Here is a 16004-nt window from a genome sequence, read left to right on the forward strand (position 1 = left end):
TCCCAGCTGAGGGTGGCCTGGCAGCGACTGCGGCCGGAAACCCTGGCGCCCCTACAGGCCCCGTCAGCCTGGAGAGTTGGTGGGAGGCCACAGCGCCTCCTCGGGAGCACTAGGGCGCAGGTACCGTCGGGGGCCTGCCCAGGTTCTTAGCTGACAGTGGAACGGACTCTTGGGCTCCAGCAAGACCTGGGCTGAGAGCGGAGCGGACGAGAGTGAAGGCGTCTTTTCAAGTATCCCACTCGCCTTCGCTCTGCGGAGGCAGAAGCTCTGCCGGCGGGGACGCGCGGGCTGTGGGTGCCGTGGGGAGCCCTCCCGCCGGTCGCGGGCGCAGAGAAAGCCTCTGCCGCGGAGCGCGGAGCGTGGCCGTCTGCAGCAGCCATCATTCTGCTTCCACAGGGCCCGAGACAGCCTGAGACGGACGCGTTCCCCGCGGGAGCCGTGGGCCCGAGCGGCAGGGCGGTTCCGCGCGGAGGCTGCGGCCCCTTGCCCCGCGCGTCCTCTCAGCGGCCATCCCTAGGCACACTGTGACCGTGCGGTGACACATGGACCGGACAAACCAACCAACCCGCAGCCCTGGAGTTGGGAAGAAAACAGAGAACACTGGTTTTGGAAGAGCTTTATCTTTTCTTTTAAAATTACCTTCTAGTTCAAGGTTGAGTCGACAGAGGGCGACATCCGCTCCGTTCAACCTTGAGCACGGGAGGTTTTCCAACAACAAATTAGTTGTAGCGTGATTGTAAATTTTTAAATTCCTAACGGAGTGTGTTCTCTTTTTGTCAAAAAAGAAGAAGAAATCCTGCTCGGTGTTGCCATAGCTCGGAGAAGCAGGGATTCGCCCAGTATTGTGCTGTGCGCCCCTCGGCTCCTTAGTCCGCAAGTGGTGCAGCGCCCAGCGCTCCTTGTTTTCGTGTCCTTGACCCACTCCCTACCCGCAGGGGTTTCCTGAGCCACGATCAGCTAAGACTAAGAGGACTGTGCTCCATGAGAGTGCACTTGCCGGGGGCAGGGGGCCTCAGGCCTGGCCCCTGCTTACCAGGAGCTGGAGCTGGAGCTGGCTCTGTACTTTCTCCTGCCAGCAGATCTGGCTCGCAGCTGACTTTCCTTTAGGGTATGGCAGGTTGATCAGAGCCACCCCTCTGGGGCCTCCCGCATGCGTGGGCACTTGTAAGGTGGCCAACGCATGTCAGGCTGGCTGGACCCTTGGCCCTGGCGTCCTCAGTGCTGTTCTCACACCTGGGTTGATGGGTCCAGAGTGCCTTCTACACAGTGGTTTAAGAAAAGGAAGGCACTTTTGGTTTGGGGGAAGATGCTTAATTTCTGCTACAAAGAAACTTTAGTATTGTGATTGTGGCCAGCACTCCAGTTATCTGGAGCAATTTGTGTTTTGAATATGGAATTAAACAAATACAACCTAAGGGCAGGTTGGGTCTTTCCTTTGGGTCCCTCAAAGCATAGGATATTCTTGGAGCATTCTGCTCCAGCCTGAGCAGCGTTTTCTCTGAGCAAGTTGGCATTTATGTGAAAACTGAAGCTTGAACCTTCAGCCTTTACACTGACTTCTTCAAGTTTTTTCGCTTCCCACTGTTACCAGGGAAACGGTTACCAGAAGTCTGATACGTGTGAACATTCTCTCTCCCTCTCCTCTCTCTCTCTCCCTCCTCTCTCCACTCCCTTCCCTCCTTTCTCTCTCTCAGTATAGCTTGATGCACACTCTTGAAGGCTGCTAGGATTAAAAAAAATATTGCCACTTAATTTTTCTTTTCTTAGCTTCCTAAATGAAAATCGTTTTTTTTCTTATCCCAGTTCATACTCCAACAACCTCAAAGCAGTCAAACGTATGTTTTAAAAATTTTAGAAAACTCAACAAAGCAAAACAGAAACAAACCAGCATCCTCATAAAATTCAGAGAGGACCCCCTCCCCCAAACACTATTTGGGGCCTGAAATAGATGGAGCTGATTGCCTGGCTTGATTTTTTTACTTGGCCTTGAAGAGAACACCTCCCTATGGGGCTCCTCTTCCTGCCCTCACTATCCGTCCTTGAATAAAGACTTCCTCCCCTTATGCAGAACGGCAGATCAAGGATATTAATGATGCATTGTTCCTCTCTCCATGATGTTTTCCAGGATGAAGGAGGAAAGCAGGAGGGAAATGAGTGCAAAATATATTTTAATCACCTCTGCTGCTTTGAAAGAGTTCCCACAGATAATTGTCAGCTCTTTAGCAAAAAGCAGCCTCCACCTTTACGCCTCCCCTTGTCCCTGTGTGAGGTGGCAGCCGACCTGCAGCCTGGAGGGGTTTGCACAGTGCACTTATTGTGTAATTGGAAGAAATTCCCGATACTGATGGGCCTGGGCCAGCTTGCTAGCACAGTCCCTTCAGACACAGAGACATTAAATTTAAGTAAGGACCTGGCTGGTTTCAGGCTGATTGGATTGTCACCGTGGGGCTTAGTATACAGAAGGGGCCCCTGTCCCTCCCCTAGCTCTGGTGAGGCCTTTGGGAGAAACCTCCCCAAGGAACTGGCCTGGGCCGGTGTTTACCCTGACCCAAATCAAATCTTCAGGAAGGAAATTCTATTCTTCACCTCACTCCAGAATCTTAGGGCACGGATAATATTTTTTTTTCTCTAAACTGATCTCAAGAGATCAACTTATAGAAGAAAACTCAAGTATCCTTCTACTGAAAAAAAGTGTTCTGCCCAATGTCTCTGTCTTAATTTTGACACCACTGGGAGAAAGGATGTCTGCCTCCTTCTTCATTAATATATTCTGCAGAAACGTGGGTCCATTTCTTTCTATTTGCAGAGCAGCAGAGGCCTGCGTTTCTGCTCTTATCTCACAATTCTGCTTAAAATGCACATGGAGTTGAAATATATCATCTGTGTGAGAAATGAGATGGGCCATTTGGAAAATGTAATCTTAAAATATGCATCCTATACCAGCATATGATCAAAGAAATGAGTTAATTTTAATTTCTTTTTCTTGTTTGCAGATGTCCTTGAAGGTTATAATGGGACAATTTTTGCGTATGGACAGACTTCATCAGGAAAAACCCACACCATGGAGGTAAGACTGCAGCATGCTCTAATGTCTATCTCTGAGGTGACTGAGTGGAGCTAGTGCTTCCAGCAAAACCTGAGGTGCATGTGGCTTTGTTTACTGGGCAGTAGAGATGGTTATGTTTGGCCCATTAAATATTATTGAGGAGTTTAAAAATAATAATAAATAATGAAATCTCAGGAATTTAGTATGTTAAAAAGCTATTTGTTGATAGCTCCATCAAAATGATAATAATAAATTCTGTTAAAAAGTGCATCAAGGGCCGGGCACGGTGGCTCATGCCTATAATCCTAGCACTCGGGGAGGCTGAGGCAGGAGTCGCTCAAGGTCAAGAGTACGAGAGACTAGCCTGAGCAAGAGCGAGACCTGGTCTCTACTAAAAATAGAAAGAAATTAATTGGCCAACTAAAAATATATGGAAGAAAGATTAGCTGGGCATTGTGGTACATGCCTATAGTCCCAGCTACTCGGGAGGCTGAGACAGGATTGCTTGAGCCCAGGAGTTTGAGGTTGCTGTGAGCTAGGCTCACGCCACGGCACTCTAGCCTGGGCAACAGTGTGAGACTCTCTCTCTCAAAAAAAAAAATATATATATATGCATCAGACTAAACAGTAGTGTGAGTATCCTTATGGATATGCCAGCCCCACCCCAACAAAGAAAGCCCACTGTGAAAATCATTTACCCTGAGTGAGGGCCTCTGAGGAGGAGAGTCTCCTTAGAGTAAATTTTAAAACTGCAGGTCAGAGATTTTTAAAAGTTGGCTTGTCAACCAAATTTAGCCCACAGACATATTTTTGTTTGGCCGGCACAGTGTTTTTTTCTTTTTTTTAAATTGTAGGCAATGTTTAAAATGGGATGATTTCATACAAGTCTAATTTTCCACCTTAGGTTGAATATTCTGAAGATCTAGCAACACTGGAGGAATTTCACCATGATATAAAATCCAAGCTTCACTATTCATTTCATTGTCTTGTTTACCTTTTTATTAACATTTCATGGAAGAGCAGCTGTCACATAGGAGAGGCTTGATAAAATATTCGTTAGTATTTGTTAAAATGGTACCTGTGTGGTGGCCCTGGCTACCCTGTGGGTGTGGGGCTGGCTCACCAGTGTCCCCAGCTCACTTCATGCACACAGGGAGTGCATTTGAGCTTATATTTGGCATCCTTCCTCATTCACTTACATCCCTGGTCCCTGTGGGTGCTTGAGGGTGCGACCCCATCTCAGACTGTTGGCCTTGGAGCTCTGTGGCTTCAGGCTGTCTTCCAAATAAGGTACATCTGCAGTCTAGACCAAATTGGCCTCCCTTACCTCCTGTTTTCCTTCTTTTTATCACGGACTCCTGTAAGGCCTTCAGGGCCTGATAATTCTTCTAAAGGTTAGGCTCACCTGACAGGTGAGGAGAGGTAGAGAAAGTGGTGATTATAAGAAGCTGCACAGAGGAAGTTTGGGGAATTCAGCAGCAGGGTAAGATGAATCCTTAATCCTTCAAGCTTAGGTTTTTTCATTTGCAATACCCTCCTGGGAATATCACTGAGACGGCTGCTGCAGAGTTGGTTTAGCTTATGAATCATTCCTATTGAAGAGGAGATTTCAAAGGCGAGAGGCAAAAAATCCTCGGGGCTCTGGTGTTCTGCCTACACTGATTTCCAGTGCAGGGTACGGAGCTGGGTGATCTCATTTCTGTGGTGTTGACTCTCTTTCACCCATTTCGCTGAAGACAAAGTGGTTCAGACACTGCACGGGTAAAAGAGAGTTACGAGGTTTATTTGTCACCTCTTCTTCACCAAGCAGGCCTTTTCCTTGTCACATGAGCTACTTCAGCTCCTCTTCTCCAAGACTTTCACCCTATAGCAGTACACCTTAGAGATGCTGGCTGGCTGTCCCCATGCTCCTGCCCCGGCCCCTTGCCTCTCTCTCTCCCTTACTCAACCCTGGACCCCTTGACCTTCAAGGTGCTAGAAAAGTTGCAGTTGCACATTTTCTGGGTCACTCCAGTAGCTGTGGACAAAAACTCCTTGATAGGTCAAAAGGCACATGAGAGAGCGATATGGTGTCTAGTGAGGAATTCAATCAGTCTTGAGGTCTTTGGGAAATTATCTCAAACTACATACACTACCAAAAAAAACTAAAAAACAAAAACAAAAACCCAAACAACTGAACCAAATAAAAAACCCTCAATATTTAAAATCCCTAATCCCCCAGACTCTTAAGGAATGCTTACAAAAGTGACCATTTATGCCTTGGCATTCATTTATCTTTGGGAAATATTAATAAAGTATTTGCTGAAAGTCATAAATTTAAACTGTAAGACATCATGAAACAGACTACTCCTCAGTGTTAGATTTTAGTAGGTGAATAGATGGGGACAGGGTGATGGCAAAGGGCTATGCCAGCCCTTTAAGGCTAATGTAGGAGACATGTTGTTAGATCAAAGGCTCCTGAGTGCTCAGTGCCTTGCAGGGTAAATGACACGGTGTCTGCCCAGAGAGGACTGCTGAGGACCTAAAGGGAACTGGATTCCATGCAGGTCTCACCTCTAGTTCCCTAAATTCTGTTGCCTCTCCATCTTTGTCAGTTTCAAAAGGTTGATTGTAATGAGTTGCTTTTCTTTATTGTGACTTTTGAAGATCACATGCCTATGCCTATAGGAGGTTGGAAGGAGGTGGTGTGGGTATGAGTTTTTTCCCAGTGCCACCCACCCCCTTGCTGAATTGGGTTCTTTCTGCAGGGTAATTATAGATTGGAGAAAAGGTAGGGGATATTTTAAGAGGAAAGCAGAGGAAAGGAGGAACCCCAAACTGAAATAAAAGAGACTGTAGGAGACCAAGAAATCCAGGACCCTGGAATGTAATTAAATCAAGCCCTGCAGGGTCCGCATCCTCTGGAAGCAGGATTTTATGTATTGGGAATTATACACTGTGATCTTCCAAAGGCTTTCAGAGGGGGATGTTAACTCCTTGAGTGGACAGAGGGGTCACATTTCAAAGCTGTTTTTCATTTTAATCCACCTATTTTTGGTCTGACATCCAGTGGTGATTCCATTACCTTCTATGGAGGGGAACAAATGGATAAGCCTACAATAAAATTGGAAAGATTAGCTTCTCAAGATGGAGCATTTAAGGCTATTTTCAGTAAAAATATGAATCACTGGGCAGCATTGGTGCTAAGCCTGGTAGGCACCAGCAGGCCCAAGGCCCTGTGCTTGTGCAGCCCATCCCGAGTTGGCACTGGGAAGGCGACAGGGGTGCTGGCTGCAGCTTGGGAGGAGGGGACTGTCCTTTTGTTCAGTGTGTGATGCTCGGAAGGGCTTCTCTTGGCCCCATGCCCTACTCTGTTGTCCTCTTCTGCACACTGATATAGATGGATGGAGACACCTTGTGTTTTTCCTTCTGCCCAAAGAGACACCTGGAGGCCATCTGAATGGTGCAGGCCCCCAGCCGCACGCCAAGCCTGCCAAGTGATTTTGAACAAGCCTGTCTGAGCGCCTGGTGCTCGTGTGCTGACGGGCTGCCCGCTTTCCCATCTTAAGTGTTTCTGGAAACTCTGCCGTGCTTGGGAGGTTGAGGAGGCAACTGGGGCTGGAACAAAGAGAGTCTTGTGCAGCGGCCAATGGCCTGGGTCTTGTTTCTTCTTTCACACAGGCTCCTAGAAGATCGCATTCAGTGGGAAAAGTTTTTGAGGAGAATTATACATAATGCAATTAGGAAAATGTTTCTCCTCTTTGTCTTCTGGGAGAAACAAGGTGATGAAGCAGTACATTTCTTTCCTCTTCAAGTTCTTCCCTGATTTTCCAGCCAAAACGTGCTTTCACTGTCCTCTAACGGGCCCTGTTCTTTCTTGGTTTCTCCACTGGCGTTACTCTCGCTGACCCTCGGCCTGCGTCCTCTCTGTCCCGTCCTAATCTCACTCATCCCTCGATGTTGGGTGTCCCTTGAGGAAACCATGTCCTATTACCCCAGCCAGGACTTTTCTGTTATTGAGTTTCTTTGTCTCTCAGCTTCTTTACCACTTTTTATTGCCTGAGGTGACTGTGTGTGTGTGCATTGTGGTTTGTGCTGTGTGTCTCGTTGCAAGGCCGTCAGTGTAGAAGCAGTAGAGACCTTTGGGGAACACCTCTCACTCACACACACACACACACACACACACACACACCCCACATATATCATACATGTGCAAACATATACACTCTACACATACACACACCCACCCCCACCCCATACCCAGAGATATTCCACATACATCATACCCTCCACATTTACATGCACACATACAGACATACCCCATGTACATCACACATACCACATACCCCCCACATACATCATGCACACAGAGAATATACACGCCACACATACCCACCCCATACAGAGACACCCCACATACATCACACCCCACACACAGAGACATATCCCCCCACATGTGTATACATATAGACAGCTCCCACATATATCACACATACTGCATACCACACACTGTATGCCCACACCCCACATATATCACACACAGGCACATATGTACAAACATATACACACCACACACATACATACAGATACACCCAAGAGACACTCTACATACATTACATACCCCACTACAGAAATACCCCCACACCCAACACACATACCCATGCACACATACAGACACCCCCATTACATCATACACACAACCATGTGCACACATACATACACACATTCCACATACATTCCACACACAGCACATGCTACATATTTGCAATACATACACACCACATACCACCACACATACACATAGGCAATACACACCACAAACACCCTCCAGTACTCACACCACAGCACACACCTGTATATACACACACTTTATGTATGTCACACATGCACACATCCCATGCCACACATACCCCGTATACATCACATCCCCTCCATACAAGCATATACCACAAACACAGACACATACTACACACACACACACACACACACACACACACACACATACATACACACCATAACCCTCCCACACACATAGACACACTACACATATATCACACATATGTATACCACACACATGTACCACACATATGCACACATGCACTCCACACACCCCTGTGCCCCTGCCCTCCCCCCCACACCTGCAGGTGGTTTTGGCAGGTTGGTGTACTGGGCATAAGAGCCCATGCTACTCCCAGGCACATGCGCTACACCAGGCATCACAGCCCTAAGCCTGTGGTAGATTTGGGTATCACTTCTGTCCCTGTGGGGGTGGGAAGCGTTATTATGAGAACGTTCACTTTTCTCTCGTTGATTTTGGGGTGAAGGCTTCAGGGATCCCAGGTAAGGAGTGTCCCAGATTCATCCTGGTTCTGCCTTGTTCTTACCCTGACAGAGGTAGAACATGGCCACACGTGCATTAGCCAGGAGTCAGTTGGGAGATCCACCCATTGAAAGATAGGGAAAGCAGCTGAGGAAACAGACTGGAGTTGATAATAAAAGATTTTTGAATTATCAGTCATTTGTCTCTGGCTGAAGACCACTGAGAAGAAGCTAAAGATTACTGTGAATTATGAAAGAGCTCTGGAGGCCTTGGGTAGGGGAGGTCTTTTCACTGGCTGAGTGGAATCCTGGTGTTTGACCAGACAGAGATCTTTGTTTTCAGCTTCGGTATCATTTCTGCCAACAATCTCCACAGCCCAGAGCACGTGGGGTCTGTTAATTTGCACACATTTATGATGGCCAATGTGATTTAAATTTTCAAGATTTGAGACTCTCGGTCTCAGTCATGTGGTGTTGTTTTCCTAAAATGTATCTTAATTATTCGGGGTAGAAATGTGTTTTCAGACTCAAGTCAAATAAACACCAACAATTTCTTGATGAGAACGTGCTGTAAACTGAATGATAAAATGGTAACATTTATTAAGCACTTCCCATGTCACTAGACACTTTACATATCCTGTTTAACTTAAATTCTAGGTAATAAATACTGTACTAAGTCTCATAAGCAGTGGAAGGAAATAATGCACTGGCCATCCTTATTTTTAAGGAGTATATAATCAAACTAAAAAACAATGTCAACACATCCAGTGATTTAGGATTCTTAATAGATGAGGGCATTCCAAAGAAATACCCATTTTCCAGAGGCCAGCCCCAGCTGAATTCAGCTTTTCTCTTGCTTTCTTTGGAATGGAAAGTCAAGAATCAGGTGTGCAAAGGAGGATCCATTATACTAAGTGGTTCGTGGCCTGTATTTAGTGCTGGGGTTCGTGTGAGTTCTTGTTTATGCTGACTCAAACATTGACTTGAAAGTCACTTTCAGAGAGGTACTATGTGGCGAAGCCCTGCAGAAAACAAAAAGGGTGTAAGCCCTGCAGAAAACAAAAAGGGGGAAAATAAAGCATATCTTCCATGTATTAGGCAGATTTGGGGTGAAAGTATGAGTCAAAATTGTAAAGGCTGGTAGGCATCCTGGGAAGACTAGAAAAGCAAACTGGGTTTTGTGGTGTTTTTTTTTTTTTTCCCAGTTCCATTTGTTCCTAGAGTTTTACAACTTATTAAAGGTCTGGAAAATTCTGTAATGATCACTTTAGGCCTGCGGACTATGTGTTTATGCGCTGATGTGTTTAGCACATACGTGAGAACTTCAGTGCTCGTTTGACTATGGGCTTATGCAGAGGTCTCTGGAGGCTGTGTGCCTACGGCCGTGCTCGCACTGTTGCTTTCAGTACTTCTGGAACTCTTCTCTGCGAATTGCTCTCAGGTCCTATGGCATCTCTTCGAAAGTCTTCAGAGGTGTCTAATTCTGACCTTAAAAATGGAGTTAGTAATAGTCCAAATAGCAGAAGAATTCATCCCTCCCCCCGCTCCTTAGGTAAAATGAATAGAAGTGGAAAAAAGGGGGGAAAAAAAGAATACGAGAATATCTTCAAAGAAGATTTAAGTATTAGAAACAGCCAAAATGATTTGGAACAACTCAGGCTGGGGGTTATAGATTTTAAAGAGAAAGTAATAATGGATTTTCTTGGTTGTTTCTGTAAAGTGATACTGAAAGTGTTCCCAGGATAAGGTTCTGCAGGCTCTGGTCACCTTGTAAATATTGAAAAACAAAACCCATGTCTTCTCATTGCTCCCGCTCCCCTCCTCGCCCCACACTACCCACATACACACTGGTTTGCTGTCTTGAGTGGCAGCAGGAGGGACCACAGTGGGGCCTCAGAACCTGACAGAACAGGTGCTCCCCTGCTGGGCAAAGAGGCCCACATGTTGAGTTTTTCTACCAACTTTTGGTTTGTTGGGATGTCAGGTGGATCCCCAGGGAGCCGGCAGTCCACACATGGGTGCTCCCAGCTCCACGGAGTTCTGTTTAGGAAACCCAGGGATGGTCCCTTTTCACTCTCACAGGCTCCCCAGCACTCTTTAACTGTCTGTTTGTGTTTTCACCCACCAGGGGAAGCTGCATGACCCTCAACTCATGGGGATCATTCCCAGGATCGCCCATGACATCTTTGACCATATCTACTCCATGGATGAGAACCTGGAGTTTCACATCAAGGTACGTCTTGGACTGAGTCTTGAGGGAAGACACTGGGCCCCAAATCAGTGTGTCCTATCCTTCCTCCTCTTGTGTAGATATAAAAGAAGATCTTATCCAATTTAAATGACAGTGCTGTGGTAAGCAGAGCCCTATTTATTATTTAATAGCTTAGGTTAATAGTTATCTGGATGATTTGCTCAAAATATCAAGGTAAATAAAGTAAAAGACCTCTTTAGGATATAGTCATCTACCACAGGTGTTACCCTGTGGATTTCTGTAGCTGGAAGGTGTTTGTGTTGGGGCAGGACAGCGTTTCCCAAAGTGTGTTCCATGGAACATGGTCCCTTATATTATTAGGCTAAGGGAAAAGGGCTATGTGGCCAAATAAGCTGAGAAGATGCTCTGTTGAACAATGTCAAATTTATCGCAAGTTTAAACATGCGACTCAGCAAGGGGAACATGTACTGTATTGCATTTCCCAGCTCATTTGACTGTAAACACATTCCCTTCCCTTGGAATATGACAGACTAGTGTTTGGAGGAGTGCACTTTGAGAAATGTCAGGGAAGGGAATTCTCCTCCTCTTTGTATTTTGTTTTTGTTTTAAGCCAGAACTTCTGTTCTGGCTTAAATTTGAATTGCAAGAGAGATTTCTCTTCTCTTACTATAGCTGCCACATCATAAAATTTGATATTAGGGGTATAGAATATATCCCTAGTTCATTTGCAAGTGACTGAAAGCCACTAATCTGAGCAAATACAGGATGTTGTTTAGACATAGAATCTGACAGCTGGTATTTTGCAGGAGGGTGTGGAGAGCAGGAAATTCAGGCCTGTTTTTCTTTCTTTTTTTAACTTTTTAAAAAATTGAGATCTAATTCACATATCATAAAGTCCATCCTTTTAAAGTGTACAATTTGGTGGTTTTTAGTATATTCCCCAAATTATACAATCATGACCATCATTTAATTCCAGAACATTTTATTATCCCCCGAAGAAACCCCAAACCCATCATGGTCCCTGCCTTCCTGCCCTTCCATTACTTCCTTTTCTTGTTCCAGATCATCTTTCTCTCTTTTTGGTGGTAGTGGTGAGGTGGTCAGCAACCCTGCTTGACATTCCCTCATTTCTGACTCCAAATTCCTTCAGGAAGGGGTTCATTGGCCCAGCCTACAGCAGGTGCCCGTCCCCCACCCCCTACCTTAGAATGCCCATGCTGTCTGGGTCCCTCCCACTGAGGCTGGGGGTGAGGTGTTGAGAGGATGGGGGAGGAAGAGGGGGGCAGCTCTAAGAGGACTCAGCTGAGCAGATCAGCCAAGAGCTTTCCCTTCGGGCTGGGACTTAGTGCACCAGCCTTCATCCATTTAGAGATGATGAAACTGAAGTTCAAAGACACAGAGTTAGATGGCCCAACTTACATACCAAGTTACTTACAGAGCTAAGAACAGACCCTAGGTCTGACCAACCCCACATGCAGTCTCTTTTTCATTATATTAAACTTCTCCCCTTACTGCTATATACCTTTCCTATATTACCTAAAAAGAAGGCAACAACTATTTGCCCAATTATAAATTACATCTAGCAAATCACTTTTCCTTACAGTTCCTGTTGTTGGCTAAAGCCTGCTTCTCCTTCTTGCCAAGGTTCTTTATATCTAAGGACGCAGAAGCTTGTTGCTTTGATGGGATCAAGATTTAGAAGCTTAGTGCTTCTTTAGAGCTGGTTGCATTTAAATAGCTTAGACTACTGCAGGGTTCTTATGTGATAATCCTGGAATAAGATGTTAAACCAATTACTGCCCTCCAAATAGGGTCTTGTGTTAGAATCTTATTAAGATAAAAACAGCCCTAGCATGAAGTGGGGGGAGGAAAGGAACAACACTTTCTAAGTCTCTAGGGCTGGATTTTACAATCCAGGTTCCTGTTTTACATTTGTAGTTACACTTACTTGTTTCATAAATAATAAGTGTGAAGTTAGCTGCTGACTATTAATACTTTGTATTTTGAACTGAGTAGTGACAGGCTAAATCAAGAAAAACAAAGCTGATTAAGGCAATGTTGAAATCTCTTCTTAAAATGTGTCCCACAGACTCAATTTAAACATTTCTGAACATCTTATTTCATAATGCCAAACACGCTTACTTATTTTTCTTCTGCCTGGTCTCACAAAGTATTTGAAATGACAAAATAACAAAATCAGCCCCTTCCCCCAGCACACATACCAAAAGCAGAAATTAATAAATCAGAATTCTGTTTTTACTTATATTAAATGTGAATAGGATTCTAATCGCCAGATTTGCCAACATCTAGTTTGTGACTGCTTCTTAGATATAATTAATTTTCTCTGTATTCTATGCAAATAAGGCTATTTGTTTAAAATCGCAAAGATAACAGAAAAGTCTTAATGAAAATCAGACAATTCTGATATAAATAGAATGGGCTGAACCAGGATTGAGTTGGCTGCAGGAAGGGCTGGCTTAGAGATATCTAGGATTAGAGGGCAAACAGACACATAAAGATTCAGGCAACAAGGAGTATGTGGCATGAGAGATTGTCTAGAATTGTTTGAGTCACTTGAATGTCACATAGGTGTGTCCAGTGGAGAATAGGGCTCAGTGATGGGGCATTAGAAAGATGTTCAAGTAGGCAGGTATTGTTAGGGATACAGGCAACCAAGAAAGGATGCCCAGCTATAGATTCCAGGGTTCAAAGCAAGAACCCTAACTCTCAGAGTAGCTGGGAAGTCAGGTGGTTCCAGACTGAGGCCCACAAAAGAAAATGAACCAGGGCTGAGTAGGACTGGGTTAGGGAGGCCTCACTTCCCTAATTAGAGGCAGGGCTGGTCAAGAGCTGGGATGTATGGCTCAGGTTTCACTCATGTGGTCACATCCCCGCTTTACAATTTCACAACTCTTTTCTTCTTTGTCCAGTCTCTTGTTTAGATGTCAAAAACACGTATGAACATAGGGGAGAGCAAAGTTTATTTGGGAGGCAGAAGGCAGATGTAAACAGAGTGCAGAATTCTGGAGGGAATTTTTGACATCATAAAACCTAATGGCTTCATGTTACAGATGGGAAAATTGAGGCTTAGGATCTTGGTTATGTATACATTGACTCCTTAAGACCACATATTTAGTTAAAGCAGGTCTCAGACACCAGCCGGCATAAGAATGACCTGGGGACTTCAGACACAGATTTCTAGATCCTCATCTCTGAGGTTCTGACTCAGCAGGACTGCAGTAGGATTCAGGACTCTGTAATTCAAACAGGCCCGTAGGTGGTGCTGAGGAAGTTGGTGCTGGGACTAAGGCCTGAGAATAATTAATTGGAAGGCCTCCTTTTCCTCTCATAGTGTAATCATCTTTTAGTAAGTCACATTTTGTTCAAATCCTTCCTGGACTCCCCAGAGCTGGCTACCATCGCCAGCTCTCTTCGCAGTTACCTTTGAGCTCCTCCAGCTCCAAGCATACTGCCCTTGCCTCTCCCTGCTTCCCCCTTGTGAATGTTTGGACTAACTGCACCCCCACCCCCTTACCACGAGGCTGACGGTATCATACAGTAAGGTGAGTCCTACGGGTTTTTGAAAATCACTTGCAGAGAATATTTTCTATTCTGGCTGTTGTCACACGTAGAAGTTTGCTTGGGCTTATCTAAGGTGAGACCTGGGGTTCTCCTGTAAGTGGCTGTCTGGCACATGATGAAAATGACACCTGAGTCCAGACCACAGCAGAGCTAGCTGGAGCTGTGTACCCCAAGATTCTGAATCTTCACTTTGTACCTTCTTTTCTTACTCTTCTTAGACATGCATGACAAAGGTTTTTATAAGTTGGAATAATGATATTTTTGAAATACCCTGTGGCATTTCTATTCCAAACTCAATTTGTTTTTAACTAGGTTTCCTATTTTGAGATCTACTTGGACAAAATAAGGGACTTACTCGATGGTAAGTAACCTGAATGCTTGTCCTTTATTTGTTCTGTAACAAATAAAAGTCCAGGGAGGTTGAAATGATTTATGGCACTTCTGTTTAAGGAATTAATGAAAATTTATAGAGCTACTCTATTGCCTTCAGGCTACATGTTCATTCTTAGCAAAGGCTGAAACTTGCATATTGGAAAGAGATTAGATATGCCTGTCTTCTATAATAATTTCTATTTCTCTTCCAATATAAGGTCTTTAACTTTTCTTTCCTTCTTTGCATGTTGTCACTATCATCTCTATAGTATCCAAGACCAATTTGGCTGTTCATGAAGATAAAAACAGAGTCCCATATGTAAAGGTATGAGGAAGACTTGATTGGTGATGCAGTTGAATTCTCTTCAGTCACTGTCATCATAATTGTTATATAAGATGCCCAGAATATTGTTTGTAAAGGGCATTTAGATATTTAATCATGGGAGGTGGGGTGGGAGAAAAAAATAAATAAATAAAATAAAAAATTAAAAACATAGATATTTAATCATGCTCCTTATATTTAATATTCATCTGGTTAAAAAATTGACATTTAATTTCTTCAGTTTTATCTTTTCTTTATGTAAATTATTATTCAAATATTATTATTTAATATTATTCACATTTAAAGAGGCTTCGGTAATGAGTGCGATAGTTTATACTTTGCAGTTAGAGGAAGCCCATTACAGTATTATACCTGGAGTTTCAAAGTGTCTAGTGGTGGTAGCTAAAATGGTAAATAAATGAATATGGAAGGCAAAGCAAAACTTCATTTATTTCTTCTTCTCTTATCGATTTCCTTTTTTTTCAAATAAACTTTTTTATATTGGAGTAATTTTAGATTTACAGAATAGTTGCAAAGAGAGTACAGAGAGTTCCCATACACTTTCCCCAGCTTTCTCTACTGTGAAAGAAGAGAAAGAAGCATCGTACAGAAGCACAGTGGCTTTATCACAACTCAGAGATTGATAGTGGTGCAATACTATTAACTAACTACGGACTTTATTCAGATTTTACCAATTTTCCCACTAATGTTTTTTTCCTGTCCCCAAATCCAACATAATATATTGCATTTAGTTAGGAGTCTCTTGACAAACAACAGTTCTTAATTTTAGTAGCTAAATTTACCTACATTTTCTTTTTATAGATAATGTTTTCTGTGTTTACTCTCACTGATTTTGTCTCTTTAACCACTTCGGTACCAGCATCCACTATAGTCGACAGCCACAGATGAACGCGCACAGCCCAGCGTCGACTTTAGCTGACAGCCGCGATATGACTTTTCTAGTTTTTCATTTATCAAAATAAAATTGTGAACATTTAAAAATAACGTAATGAAAACACATATGTATATGTTACCTATTCTGATTTACATTGCAAGTAAAGCTGCCTGTAAAGTAAAACAAGCTTCCAGTGCTTTAAAGCTTTCCTCATCACACAAGAGCAAAATGGATCTGTCGTCAATGCACAGCACAAACTATTGTGCAGACTGTGAGT

General features: G+C 43.9%; 1 protein-coding gene across 1 annotated transcript in view; it reads left to right on the forward strand.

The window, feature by feature from the left end:
* The window catches only part of KIF5C (kinesin family member 5C), a 146049-nt gene that overhangs the window by 51107 nt on the left and 78938 nt on the right, over positions 1-16004 (forward strand). Inside the window, exons 3-6 of the mRNA XM_012740087.3 lie at positions 2994-3067; positions 10473-10577; positions 14451-14499; positions 14780-14835. Of these exons, the coding sequence (XP_012595541.1) occupies positions 2994-3067; positions 10473-10577; positions 14451-14499; positions 14780-14835 (284 nt within the window). The remainder of the gene's footprint in view (positions 1-2993; positions 3068-10472; positions 10578-14450; positions 14500-14779; positions 14836-16004) is intronic.

This window comes from Microcebus murinus, chromosome 8 (assembly GCF_040939455.1).
Source record: "Microcebus murinus isolate Inina chromosome 8, M.murinus_Inina_mat1.0, whole genome shotgun sequence".
Taxonomy (NCBI): domain Eukaryota; kingdom Metazoa; phylum Chordata; class Mammalia; order Primates; family Cheirogaleidae; genus Microcebus; species Microcebus murinus.